Genomic DNA, 14,919 nt, shown 5'->3' with positions numbered 1-14,919 from the left:
AAGACCTAAAAATATAGTACAGTAACAAACTGCATCTTCTTAGATTTCATTTTTCTAGTCAACATGCTGAGCATCAGTTGGGTGGAGAAAAGGATGGCAAATATTAACATGAAATAAACAAAAATATTAATTTCTAAGAACTTAAAAATCTTAAGCACCTCAAAATGTACAGTAATTGATACATGATTAGCATATTCATTGTTTAAATTATGCTCAATCAATCTTAAATCACTTGACCTTGACATATTTTGTGATTCAAATGCTGATTTGCATTGATTTAGAATCATTCTTAGATTAACTCTTTCATTTGCATTGCTTAGAAACTCTGGTACCTTAACAACAGTGGTGGTCCTTTTCTCTTCATTATGTTTCTCTTTCTTTTTTTCCTTTTCTTGTTTTTCAAATGAGGCTTTTATGCCTACTTTTTCACTGAATATTTTCTGGAGTTCAGTGGTTTTTCCAGGGACCTTTGTGCTATTACCCTCATCTCTACTGTCTACTTCTGAAACTAGCAACAGATCTTTGCATTTCTGACCCTGTTCTAACCTGTCTTCTCCACTCTGCTTCTTCCCACTTCTATTTATGCTGTCCAAACCATAAGTGTTACCCTGTGGCATTTTCTTCACACATGCTTTTTCATAGTGACTTAAAAGCTTTTTTGTTAGTTCATGTTCCGATAATGGAAAATAATCCTCTCCTCCAGAAAAAGTTCCTGAGAGACCTAAATTTTCATTTAAATCACCAGCACTTCCTAACAATTCTGTACCTAAATGTTGATTGTTCTGCAGTGGTGATACTTGAAAATCTAATGGATTGGATTCAGAGACTTTTGCTGCACAGTCACTCTCTGAAATATTTCCTGAAGAAAGAGCCAAAATTTCTTGCTCTTTATTCTTGGCTTTATTTGAATTTAAATTTGATTTTTCTAGGATTTCATTTTCTACTAGGACGTAATCTTTATTCAGAGATGATTTCTCCAGTTTGTCAATATTCCTTTCAACACTACAATAAACACCTGGATTACTCATAGATTGCAAATTTAACTTAGCATTCTCACTTCCATTGTGCACTGCCAGCTCTCTGAAAGAGGACACAACTTTCTCTAAAGATGTTGCATCTGTTGCACGTGAAAGAGAATCACCTTTTTCATCATACACTTGAAACTCTCTGTCTTCAGAGTTTAAAGTATTATGGCTTTTGCTTTCTGTAAAGCACTGCTCTTTACTCTGACACTGAAAATGAGTTCTCTGTGAAAAATGTTGCTGTTTGTAAGGGCTGACACCCAGGGCCTGCTCTGCAGTTTTTGGAGTTACTTCAGCTTTCTTTGTTGTTAGGTCAAAATCAGTTTCTGATTGCATCTCACATTCTTCCTTTGTTGAAACATCACTCCCTGCCCTTCTTGAATTTTTTCTTCCTTTGGTTTTGTGTATCATTTCCACTTTAGGCAACTTCTTTGATTTCCCCTCTGTTTTTTGTCCCTCTCCATTAGCAATTTGCTCCTTTAACATTTCACCAGGATCATTGTTCACACTCACACAGATTTCAGCTGAAACAAAACAATCTTTTCTGCCATTTTTTTCTTCTTTAGTTTGATTACCAAAACCCATTAAACTCTCCTGCTCTGTATGTAGCTTACTGTCTCTGTTGCCACTAATGCTGCTTGCTTGACCACTGACATTTAAAAGTTGCTTAAATGTTCTATCAGTTTTGAGTTTATCATATCTGTCTACATTTAATTTTCTTCTGTTCATTTCCAGTTTATTTTCTGGGTATTCAGTTTTACTGGAAGAGGTCTGGTTTTGCAAATATTCCACATCCATCATGCTTTCATTAGGTTTCTTTTCTTCTCTCAATTCAAGATCTTCATTACATCCCAAAGGTTGAAAGCCTTCAGCTGACTTCACAGGTTGCTGGAGTTGATTCTCTCCTGGTAAACTCTGAGCATGACAGCACATGGATTAAACTGTGATGTGATTGAAAGTTTATTATTTTTCCCTTATTCTCTGTTTTCTTAATGCCATTACTGAGAGTTAGAAAGAAGGACTGGCATAAAAGAAAATCTTGGAAGAATCACAGACTTCAGTGATGTCTGTGAAGAATTTTTCTTCCCAGAAGAAAAAAACCCTCATTCCTTTTTCGAAAGTGATTATTCTTTTTCTGATTTGCTACCTTGATTAAAGAGAAAAAAAACCCCATTATATTATTTTGAGACTGGAAACCTGCTTAGGTTATCTTCAAAGAAGCTACCAAAAATTTAGAAGGCTAACAGAGGAGTAAGGAAGATGGGGGGAATACTTGATTTCAAAAAAAAGCAGCCCTGGAGACACAGAGCAGACAAACTCTAAACATTTTGGAAGATTCCACTTGTTCTTGAAGAACATGAAGTCTATTGAAATTCACAGATTTCCTGATCCTTGTTATTTGACTGACTTTTTATCCTTGATGCTGTTATCATTACTAGTCATACTAAATCCTCAGTTATAATGGCTACTTATCAATAAATATTATGTATTTCCATCAGTTTGCTCCACCACTTGATGATGCCCAAAGACACATGCTGTTTTTAGTGTTGGTTCACAGGTATTCAATATCAAGAAAAGCCAATAAAGACAAAATCAGCACCAGATTTATATAACATTCATTTAGGAACTGATTTTTTTCTTTAACAATAACAATAAAATTTATACTCATATGGTAGTATTCTCCAAATTTATCCAATTTATTGAAAAACAATGTAGTCCTTAAGAATTACTAAAAATTTTCTCTTTCTGAGAGACAGTTTTCAAGAGAAAGTGAAAAATTTAGAGGGTTGGTTTTTATTTTCTCTCTCAATTATTTGGAAGGTTTGCTCTGCAGCAAACATGTATTTTGAAAAATTCATCCGCTTAATGTCAATAATGTACTCTTGCTAGTAAGATCCAACACTAAGCATAAATAAAATGCTGTCTGACCCCAAGGAATCAATACAGTAGAAAGGCAGGAGGAAAAACAAATCCTGAACAGATCAAACTAACTTCATAAATTAATTAAGAAGGTATCTCATCTCCCTGTTGGAAGAACTTGTCAGTTAAGTGGACTAATCCATACTATGGAATATTAAAAGTACGTATACGTAGGGTATACACAGTGAATTTGCCTTTTTAATGTCTGCTTTTATCCAAAAGTTCAAGCCCTAGGGTATTAAAATTGAAAGTATTAGTATTTAAATTTTAGCTATATCTCCATCAGAATGCAGCAAATCACATGATCATTCTAGGTGGAAGAACTGGTAGAATGTATAGATGGTAGAGGATTTTGCTTATCTGAATGATAACAGTGCTAACACTGCTACATTCTTGTTCAATGTGCACTACAGAAGGAATTCTAGTTTTCTACATCTGCTGGTAACTTTGTGAATTATTCCAACAGGTATATTGCTCTTTGTTTGTCTAGATGTTCTTTTTACTTTGTTGACTGCCAGAGAATGACCTACCTCTTCCTCTTCCAGTCTTTTCAAGGAATCACCTGCAAACTTAATGTATTGGGTCATCAAGGTCACTAAGGCAGTGTACCGAGTCCGTAGATCCATGAACTGTAGAGAAACAAAGGGGGGGGTAAGTGTCATAGAAGTAAATACTCCCATTGAGCTTCAAAGAAGTGATAGACACTGCTCTAGAACCTATCCTGATATTGATTTCAAAATCATGATTGTGGAAATCCAAAGTTCTAATTTTGATTCCAAAATTCAATGCTGTCAACAAGGTGCACTTAAACAAATATATCCTAAGGATCTATGAGCAGATCCATAAGAAGAAGAAACAGAATACAATGTTTTGACTTTGCAGTCACTTGATTCTTCCTCCTGTAAGAAAAGGTTTCAAGAGGAAGAAGCCATGCTTGTCACTGTTCCTCTCTCTAAGAGGTAGCAGGGAGACAGATTTATCTTTCTCACCCAAATGAGGCTGATTTGCCTTAGAATCTATCAAAGCATTCAGATCCAGTAAGTTTTACTATGGCCAAGATGAACTTCTTGTTTACTGTGATCAAGATCCAGAGGTAGTTCTAAACAGTTTTACTGAGGCACAGTTCTCATACAGCTTTTTATCATTTGGGTGACTTTTTTTAATCAGCTGCATTATACTGTCTTGCTACCAACTGCAGCATAAGGAACAAGAGAATATTTGTTATAACATGTATCTATAGAGAAAAAATCCAGACTTTTTTGGATTACCGTATTTAATAATTAAAAAATCCAAAACTGAATTATTTTGTTCACTCTGTTTTAAGCAAAGACTCACAATTCCCTGCCATAGGAAACCCATTTACCTCTTGAATAATGAAGTCTGATGAGCTTTGAATTCTTCGTCGCTTTACTGGAGATTTTTGTTGGGAGTCAACCATAGCTCTGTAGGTCATGGTCTGCAACTCATAGTCCTGTACAAGAGAAAATACACAAAATCACTGGCATTATACATGATACTGACACTAAAAGATAGGACTATAAGTGTAATGTTATTGTTACCTTCACAGCAGCTGAGTATTGTTCTGAATATTTCTGGCATTCATCTATTTTGCTTTGTTTCATTTCAATCTCAGAAACCAGCATCTGTAAATTATGAATGTACATTTTCAGCTTAAAAAGTTACTTTTATTACCATTATAATTAACGTTTCTACTTTATCTAACATTATCTAACATAAATAGATGGCTCATTAACATCTACTTTATCTAATATGTTCCTATCCATATGTGTACAAGTAATTATGCTCAAGCCCATGTCCTCAGCTTAATCAGATTTACAGTACAGAAGTAGTGAAAAAACCTGCCATGTTAATAGTTTGTGAATGAACTTGAAATAAAATCAGTAATATATCATTACATGCATATAATTTATTATCAAGTCTATTTATACTGTATTTCCTTCTTGCAGGAGACACATGTTGAGCTCTGCTTCCATGAAGATATTTCTACATCCATAAATAAAAAACCAGCACTGAATATGGAATTATGTGGTAAGGCAAGTCCAGAAGTTTTAAGGTTTTGATGTTCTTGCACACTTGAGGACCAAACAATTTGGTCTATATGACAGTGACAATTATCACTGGGTGATATATGCATGGCTGCACTAGAAACACAAAATCAGAAAATCTGGTGATTACTTGGAGCTTTACAGTAAGGGCTGATGGGTATAAGCCATTCATATTAATAAACAATATTGAGATCACTAATATTTTAATTCTTTGGTCAGTGCTTACCACAGTGGTTTGCCACAATGACATCCCCTTCATACCTTGTGTTGGTTCAATTGCTTAGCCAATGCTTTGCTATTTTCAGGATGTATTTCTTGAATCTTTCGCTGAGTATCTTCCACTTGTTGAATCCAAGTGTCCAAAGAATTGTAAGTATCTTTATAATACTTCAGAGATTTATTAATACCTTCTAAGTCACGCAACCTGATTTTATTTTATAAGATAAAGCAAAGGGGAGAAGATTATTATTAAAGACAAAAAATACAACACTAAGGCAAATACAGCTTTAAAGGCTTCAAATACCTTAGCTCTGTTGCAGTTCACAGCATAAAACCTGGTGTAACACTTATTAAACAGCAAATTCACTTCTCAAACACTAGGGCTTCCCATCTTGAGGAACTCTTTCCATTTGTCATAAAGGACATCCAGGAGAGATCCTACTATGCAAGAAACTCTATATATCCCTCATTAGAGTGTTCAACTGCTTGAAGCTCCAGGAGCACTGGAAACCCCAGGAAAGAGGGAGGGCTCTGCTACAGCAATCACCTCTGTTACAAGAAGGGAGAGTATTTAAAATGTGGCCTATGAATCAAGAAGGAGAGTGCCATGCTGGAGTCAAGTAGTGGTTCACCATACTCTCCATGCTTCCCACAAAACAGCAGGAGTTACACTAAAACTGAAGACTGTAAATATGCTAATGTGCAAAAGTAATTTAACATATACATCTAATTTTAAATCATGGTTTTCACCTAAAAAGAGAGATCTGTGTATTTCTTTAAAGTAATTTCCCTACTGAGGGAGATACTGGCAGTTTTTCTTTCAGGAACCTAAACTGTTACTTGTTATCATGGTGTGATTTTGGTGGTTGCTCTGTGCAGAGCCAGGAGTTAGACTCGATGATCCTTGTGGGTTCCTTCTAACTCAGGATATTCTATGATTCTACTTAAAAGATCATATAAATAGGACCACTCAACACTGCAGAATAAACAGAAATATACAACCTTTTACAGTTCAACTTGGAATGAATACTTTGAATTGCTGTAGTGTTGTTCTTAAGATGCCAAAAGGAGATTAAAAAAGAGCAAGCAAAGGAAATTTTTTTGCTTAGGTTTCATACTTAAATAAGTTTTAAAGCTAATAACCACGAAAAAGAGACAGGATCATGATAACTGCAGCCAATATTTGTACATAGGTTTTGTATAATGATTATCAGTGTCAAGCTGGTAGGGAGAAGCGGAGATAATATTTACAGAAAGCAGCTTGTTTAAGACTCTGTACTGCAGTTACCACAATCTGTCCTGCTTACACCAGAAGTCACTATGTATTAGCAGTCACTTTTCAGCATATTCTGTTCAGGATACAGTCCTGGCAGGACAGCATGTGGTTCATGCTTACTCTCTTGAAATAGGAACACTTCAGTACCTCATAAAACCGCTGTTTAATAATTTAAATTATGTCACACTAACAACTGATGAAAAATCAGAGGTGGAACTTTAGCTAGCTATTCTGCAGCCAGCTTTAAATGAGTGACCTTTTTCCCATCTTCCTTCTAACTTCCAGCAATGTTGAACAGACAAACTAAACTAGTTAATTACAAGTGAATAACTTCAATATTGCACCTGAATGTACATTCAGTCCTCAGAAAAGGAGGACAAAAATGTGACAGGTTGTTGTGCGACTTTTACATCAACAGCGCCATCTTCAATGTTCTTTTTCAGGCTATCTATAATGACAAACTCAAGTACATTTCAAAGGAAATAAGTTCAGACTGCACAGTACAGAATTCCTCAACACTTGCCCAATACTTTTTCCTTCAGCCTCTACATTTCTGCGTCCTTTACATACAGGAAACAGGACTGTAGAGACTGAAGAAAAAAGCATTTCCAAGAATTTCATGTATGGACATCTTCAGAAATACAGGCAGGTGTGTTCTGCTGTATCTGCACATCTGCATAGGCAGGTGCACTTGAGCATCATTTTTCAGTATCAACTTGACAGTAAAGGGCTGAAATCAGAGCACTATTTCTACTGGATATTAAAAAAATAAAAGGCACTTCACCAAAAAGTTATTGCACCACAAATTATCACAGATGTCCATGGAAGCTAAGAACTTCCAGACTTAACATTTGAGTAACTAAAAGCAAATTAACATTAATCCAATCATAACTGATGAATCAGCTCATCAGTTTAGCCCATCAGAACTAATTATGTGGAGAAACAGATGGTATTTCCATAGGCCTGCCAGCCATTTCTGCAGGTTTCATTTTTTTAAAAGAAAAATGACAATTTATCTCCACTGTGTATCAATAAGTTGTAAGTTTCTGTATCTTGTTCATCTTTTGGAGCTTAACAGCCACAGGCGTTTCCAGTGGAAAAGTCAGGCAAGGTTGCCAACATCACAATAAAGGTGTTCATCCCAGCACATTCCAACAACAGTTCAGAAAACTATTCAGACCTGTTTTAACATTCATTTCTGATTGTTTTTCCTCAGAAAAAAAATTTAAAAAACAGTCTAAAACATGAACAGAATATAATAAAAAGTCATACAAACCTATTTTCAATTTGAGAATGAACATTTTGCCACCTCTCAGCCAACTGATCAACTTTTTCTTTATGCCAGTCAAAGTCAAGATCACGTTCCTTGTGCATTTTAAACATCTGATCACTGATCATCTTTGCCTTCTGCAGTTCATCCTCTAAGGCATGGAATGTTTGTCTTTTCTCATCCACCTCAGATCTCCATTGCTAGTAGGTGATAAAAAAAAGTTGTAAATAACTCCTAAATTATGACACTATTTTATAAATCAGTATTTTACATGAATATGCTGTATAAATTAATAAACAAAAATATTTCAATGAATATTTTATTCTGCTTGCTCAAATACTCAAGTGGCACTAGAATGGGTTTGAAGCAATAAACAGCTAAATAATTCTAAGTAACAGCAATCCGCACAACACACAGATCAAAACACAGAGGTCAAATGAACACACTCACCTTAGAAATTATAGCTTTCAAAAAAAATTATTAGGCAGATGCTAATCATTCTATCTAGCAAAAAAGCATTACTCATAATTTGTAATATCAAAATGAGTTATATACAGCAAACAAAAAATGCTGAACTTCAATCTTTCAGTTTCTCAAAGATAACTGCCAAACTTCCTAAAAAACCCTGATTAGAACACTGAAGCACCAAGAATGTTATTGTGATCAAATTTACATGACATAAATATATGTTTATGCTACCCTAACTATGTGGTACCTTCTGAAGAGAAAAAAAATCTTACTGCAGCATTTACAAGTGCCACTTTTGCAAGTTCAGATACTTTAATGCATTTTGCAACAGCAGGAACATGCTTTCAACCTATCCAAATCCTAATGCTCCAAAGTAGCCATTTTTTTCTGAAATGTCAATTCAAATACCACCTCAAACTAAACACACAAGCCCATGTTTGACACCCTACAGAGTGAAGCATAAGGGAATCAGGTGTTAAAAGACTGATAGCTTTTGTCTTATTTTTTTTATTTGCCCATGAAAAGGCACTAACCAGCTCTTACCTTTAATGTACCCATCAGATTTTCAATATTGTTTTTGTCAGCTGTTACTGCCTCTTCTTCACACAACTTAGTTTCATAGTGTTTTACTAATGATTCTGCTGTTTGGGTGTTTGTCAGCACCAAATTGATGGTTTTTAATCTGAAAAACAGACCCCCTGTTAACTGAACCATAAAAAATCATAAAAAATAATAAATAAAATAAAACCATAAAATCATAACAATCAATACCAGCACTCAACACATTCATCTTTTTCAGCGTTTTCTTTCACAGGGCACCCCTTAATACAATGTTAAAATGTTAACTCCCTTTTCCTTGATCAGTATTATTCATACTAATTGTTTCAATTTAAGAGAAAACTATAAACTAAAACATGTGTGATGGAAGACAGCCTAGTACGTACTTTTCTATGAAAATGGAAGACATGGAGTAAACTTGGTTCATGTTTTGTATAACAACATTGAGCTCAGAGCGCAGAGTAGGAACTGAAGGTGAACCAGCAGCTTGACTGAAAAACTCTTCACATTTATCTGTGATGACTCCCAAGTCATCCTTCAGTCGATCCAGTTCTTTCTTCAGTTTCTGTAAAATGAAAGGTGATTGATAGTGCTTTCATCAACCTGATAGATACTTTACATATCACTATGAGTACAGGTCTGCCCTCCTTTACTTCTTTGGTGATGACACCATTAGAAAAAAATTGAAGAGAAATCTATGCGTAATAGGGAAACTAATGGAGATGCCATTGATCAGCATATTTTTGCTCACAAATATCTTTTTATAAGCAAAAATATGCTGATCAAAAAGATGCTCCATTAGTTTCCCTATTACACATACGATTTATGGAGCTTCATGTTATACATATGAAGCTAAATATTTGACTCCTCTTTTCAAGGTACACTGCAAACCTTCCTGGTTTACACTCAAAAGTCAGGATATATTTGTTTTTTAAATAAAACTTTTTCTAGGCAAAACAGGCTTTCTCAAAGGCTCACCTCTTGCTCTGAAATCCTAAGCACATTTTCATGTACATCATCCCTCTCCATCGGCGTCCGGATCTGCCGTATTAACCGCTCCTCGCAACTCTCCAGTCGTAGTCTGATATTTCTGACTTCAGAGATGTACAGATTATAAATAGATTCTTCCTGCTCCTCTGTTGAGAGAATTAAGGCATATGTTAGCCATCAAAATCGTCATGTCATTTTCACCACAACTTCTCACACTTTATAAAGTCATTCCTCTGCAAGTGTTTTCGTGACTGGCCAAAATGCCATCAGCTTCCATCAAAATTCTGGTTAAAAGGCAAATCTTAGGAACTTTTAAATTTTATTTTTATTAAATCATCTCCTCACACATGAAAAATAAAAATCTGTGATCATTCTGCACAGGCATTACTCTATGATGACATTGCTAAATTCAGTGACTGATTCTTTTAATCAGTGGTAGCAGGGACATAAATCCTCTTTCAGATGCACATTGCACCACATCTTTCCTGAAGCTGAGTGAACTTTACTAATGAAGTAATCAGCTTTGCACTACTGTATTTCTTTAAGTCATCAACTACTCAACAGTAAATCAGAAGAGCTATTCTGAGCTTTCTGTTCTCACTGTATTAATACAGTGTTAATTAGAGTTAAGACAGCAGTAACTACAGGCATCCTGTGGAGTCAGGAAAGTAGCTAGGACATTTTCCTTGCCTTAATAAGGTGAAAAATGTTCTAATTCAGTCACGAACTCAAAGTAATCAAGCTGTTTTTCCAGCATTCAAAAACAAGGAACACAGGACTAAGCAGGGAGCTGTAAAGCACATAATAAAATCTTAAGTGTAAAATTTCTTGTAGCATTCTGTATATTATGCAACACATCAATATTTTTGCATAGCTTAATATATACAAAGTTTAAAAAAATTAAGATCTTCTATACAATAGAATTGCACACATTGTTAAATTACTCTTTTCAAAAGAACACAGGCAGAAACAATATAATGATAAAAAAGATCTCAACATGAAGGACAAAATTTCTCTCATAAGGACATCTTTTGACATTTCTAAGCTAAGTTTTACCTCTTTCTGCAGACTTCAGAAGCTCTTGATAGTATTGCTTGCAAACATTAACTTCCCTTTCCAGCTGTGCTGTATCAGAGCTTGTAAAGATTTTGGACTCCTGGCTGTCTTCCACAAAATCATCAAAGCGGGACTGTAAATTGCTTAGAACCTGCTGATGTTCACCTGGCAGCATTGTCTTTATCTGCAACAGATTACAGACCCAAAGCACAGTCAGCAATGGTGCATCTCTCACACAGTTCCTGTGATGCTTTTTTATCAAAAAGCAATACTGATCTGTTACTAAGATGGTAAAGTCAAAGAATTGAGGTCCTGAAAGGTCTCTATTCCTTAGCTGGAGTCCACTTGACAGCTGATAATTTACACTCAACATAAAATCTTTTTCAATTTCTCCCATCAGAAAAGGCTTCTGTTAAGCCAACCCTACATCAGACTTCATTTCTCTCATCTAACACCATGCAGCAACAAACAATAGCAAAGACAAGTAGGGACACCTCAAGAACTATCTCAGATTCCTCTTTCCAACAGCAACAGTGATAAATTAGGTAGGAAAGTGTAATTTTCAGTATTGCAAATACTTCTTGCAACAGTTTGTGCTCTCACACAGTTTTAGTCATCCTGTGACTTCCTAGTAAATGGTTGAGAGCCCTTCCTAGTCATAACACTTACTGAGGCAACATTGCCAGCTCGAACAACTTCAATTTCATTTGTCAGGTAATGCCAGGACACCACACTCTTCATGTTTACATGTGACTCATGCCAAAGGGCCAGAACATTCTGAAATTGCTGTTCAATCCTGAAATAAAAAAATTCCAACTTCAGGGTAACACATGAAAACAGGTTAAAAAACCCAAAAAAAACAAACAAACCAAGAAACCAACAACAACAAAAATAAACCCACCAAAAAACTGTGAGATATTATTTTAACCCAAGTTTCATGTAAATAGACGTTAATGGAAAATAGGTAGTTTTACTTTGTCCCTACCTGTTGGCTGTATCTATTGCTTCTTTGTTTGGTGGAGGAACTGTAAAGCACACAGAAGGAACCATGGCCTCATTACCACTGGGGCTAATGACTTTCCATTTAGCACGATGGGAGTTGTTTGCTAATACACACTCATCATCTTTGTAAATGGTTATCTAGTATTAACAGAAAAGCAGAATCATTTGATGAGCCAAGCATTACAAAATAATTGTACAAAGCACTTCTGCAAATGCTGTCAACAAATAAGGAACAGAACAACAAAACCAATGTTCCAACCAAAGGATTTGCTCCTGTTTACTAGGGTGGAAGAAATTCACAGCCCAGCTTTCTCCAGGAACATGGTAATTAATGAAACTTTAGCTGAATTCTTACATCTGTAATTGGTTTGAGGAAATTTTAGTTTCTAACCTCAATTTGTCTATAGTCACAGATGGCTTTAATTGGAATGGATGTTTTGAGTACACAGTCAGGGTTCCTTGGCTTCAGCTGAATTATTGCCTTTGCTCTTCCCACAAGGCCTGCTACTGTGCTCTTATACTGCAAGAGTTGTTCTTTTTCTTCCTAGAACAGTTAAGAAAAGAATACGTCATCAGAGAAGTCCAGAATACAGTACTGCCCTCTTTGATCCTGTTATGCTTTTTTTTCCCACTGACTCCTTCTACAGTGTTTCTGAAAAGTAACACACTTCACAAAAACAAAGTATCTTTCTGAAGCCACTGTATTCATATGTCTGGTACTGTAAACACCAACAAATGAAAAATGTATTTTAAAGTTATGAAAAATAGTAATTTATTTAAAAATTCTGAAAAAAACCAGCATTTTTTCCTTTACTTTATATGAATAATCTTAACACATTTTATATCCCCCCATAACCTACACATTTCTTGTTTCACTGTAGCTCCTGCTAATTGCCTCCTACTAAAGTTCTTACCATGGACTCCTGGACAAGGTCTTCCAGCCTGTGAAGACTGCTTGATCTATCACAGCTGTATTTTCGGTATATGGTATCTTTTAAATTCTTCAAATATTCCATGGCTTCTTTGGCATCGCTGAAAAACTAGGATAAAATAATTATCTGGGTTATTTTTAAACAAACTAAAAAATGCAGAATCAGCTACACTGAAGTTTTCAAGTGCTGTCTTTTAAAACAACCTTTTCTCATCACTTGAAGTGACCACTGCACCTCACTCAGCTACTCATGATCTCATGTCTCAATGTACTCTTCAAAAAGGCACACATTGTTAACACCAGTTATTCTTGGTATGAGCTACATGCAAAATTAATTCTGCAATTATTGAACCTACAGTTAATGGCCATTCCTGCAATGAAACAATTTTATTAAGCCAATCCTGCTTCCTTTGGAATTACAATTACTTTCATATAGAAAGCACAGACAAATCCTACAACTGTAGAAACTACCTGCAAAATCCAAGCAGCACAGCTGGGGCAAACATTTTGTTCAGGAAGGGAAATGAGCTGCCACACCTGGCAGTTCTGCAAGGGTATCTGCCCATCCAAACAAGGGTCCTGCTTAGGCACAACTGGGAATAGAAATCCCATTCTCTCCCTTAAGCCCCTTTTTTAAATCCAGAATTCCAGCTTCCCCTTGTCACAAGGAGCTCAAATTGCTTTTTCTTCTCCAGTGTCCCGTTCCTAACTTTGGGATCTCATCCTTCTCAGTCCAAAGGCATCTCATTCCTTCATCACCTCCCTTTCTCTTCAATCACACAACCCAGAAGACACTAAGGATTCATCCTTATAATTTGAATGTTTTAAATGGGTAGATTTAAAAACAAACAAAACTAACCAAAAAACTCCTCTGTCATGTTCATGCAAGTAACTTAATCATTTGCTGATTGTGTGAACAGGTGACAATGAGATAGAGAGGTGTTTCATGGGATGTTTCTGCTCTCTGCTCTGTTCATTATTAAGGCTGCACATTCCATTTTGCTTTGAGTAGTCCTGGAATAAACATCTAGAATATGTTCTCCCATTGTGCACAACAGCGACAGAACAAGGTTTCATTCTCAGAGTCTCTACCTGCACCTGCAGCACTGAAAAAAAATCTCAGGCCAGATTTTCATCTGCTGTGAACTGACAGAACTGTAGTGAAGAAACTGAGTTGTGGCAACACTGTGGGAGCATGGCTTATCATCTAGTGACAGTGCAAGACAAATGTCAATTCTACAGTTACTGTGAGAGAAAAACTAGAGCTTTCCTAGGAACTTTTTTACTATGAACAAAACTTATAATATTTCATATTCTGTTTGATTTACTTTCTTACCTCAAAATATGCAGCATTTTCTCTCAAATGTTGTTCAACACAGTGGCAGAGCTGCAGAATCCAGCTCCATTGTGTCTGCATGGCAGCTCTATAGGCCTTTAAGGAAGAGAGATATATTCTATAAGTGGAAATGAAAACGAAAACTTCCATACCTTTACAGAATTTAGGAAACACAAAAGTAATGCAGCAAACACAAACAACTAAAACCTGACCACCTCAGCTCCCAAGAGATTCCCCCAGTCTAGGCTCATCTACAATTCTGTGTGCCTAGTTACTCAATCACAACAGCTGGAGCCTTTCCTGGATACAACTGGTAAATTGCAGGAGCACAGAACACCCAGCTGAGATCGGTAAATGGCAGGAGGAGCCCAGAATACCCAGCTGAGATCGGTAAATGGCAGGAGGAGCCCTGAGCACCCAGCTGGGATAGGTAAATGGCAGGAGGAGCCCTGAGCACCCAGCTGGGATCGGTAAATGGCAGGAGGAGCCCTGAACATCCAGCTGAGATCGGTAAATGGCAGGAGGAGCCCTGAGCACCCAGCTGGGATCCCCCCCCAGCCCGGGCCGATCCCAGTTTGGGTGCCCGAGGAGCCGAGCCCGCATTGCCAGCAGGGGGCGCTCCCGCCCTTGGGAAGTCCCCCCGATCCCGGGGTCCGGACTGCGGTCACCCCCCCGTCCCAAACAGCTTTTCCATTGTCTTCCAGGAATTCCAAACTGATGCATTAATGCATATATTGTTCTGCAGAAAAGGATGATTTTTTTAAAGAGTATTTTTATAAATACCCCAATATAGCATCATTGGAGA

General features: G+C 36.5%; 1 protein-coding gene across 18 annotated transcripts in view; it reads right to left on the bottom strand.

Annotated features, from left to right (window-relative positions):
• Positions 1 to 14,919, bottom strand: part of DST (dystonin) — a 289,028-nt gene that overhangs the window by 122,653 nt on the left and 151,456 nt on the right. For all 18 annotated transcript variants that reach the window (XM_064707534.1, XM_064707535.1, XM_064707548.1 and 15 more), the window contains 14 exons: positions 14,115 to 14,210; positions 12,762 to 12,887; positions 12,239 to 12,391; positions 11,831 to 11,985; positions 11,515 to 11,641; positions 10,846 to 11,029; positions 9,778 to 9,935; positions 9,186 to 9,364; positions 8,785 to 8,923; positions 7,780 to 7,973; positions 5,270 to 5,432; positions 4,502 to 4,585; positions 4,306 to 4,413; positions 3,473 to 3,571 (listed from right to left, as the gene is read on the bottom strand). In XM_064707534.1, the coding sequence (XP_064563604.1) occupies positions 3,473 to 3,571; positions 4,306 to 4,413; positions 4,502 to 4,585; positions 5,270 to 5,432; positions 7,780 to 7,973; positions 8,785 to 8,923; positions 9,186 to 9,364; positions 9,778 to 9,935; positions 10,846 to 11,029; positions 11,515 to 11,641; positions 11,831 to 11,985; positions 12,239 to 12,391; positions 12,762 to 12,887; positions 14,115 to 14,210 (1,965 nt within the window). The remainder of the gene's footprint in view (positions 1 to 3,472; positions 3,572 to 4,305; positions 4,414 to 4,501; positions 4,586 to 5,269; positions 5,433 to 7,779; positions 7,974 to 8,784; positions 8,924 to 9,185; positions 9,365 to 9,777; positions 9,936 to 10,845; positions 11,030 to 11,514; positions 11,642 to 11,830; positions 11,986 to 12,238; positions 12,392 to 12,761; positions 12,888 to 14,114; positions 14,211 to 14,919) is intronic.

This window comes from Zonotrichia leucophrys, chromosome 3 (assembly GCF_028769735.1).
Source record: "Zonotrichia leucophrys gambelii isolate GWCS_2022_RI chromosome 3, RI_Zleu_2.0, whole genome shotgun sequence".
NCBI classification, from domain to species: Eukaryota; Metazoa; Chordata; class Aves; order Passeriformes; family Passerellidae; genus Zonotrichia; species Zonotrichia leucophrys.
This window is presented reverse-complemented; position numbering and strand designations above follow the sequence as displayed.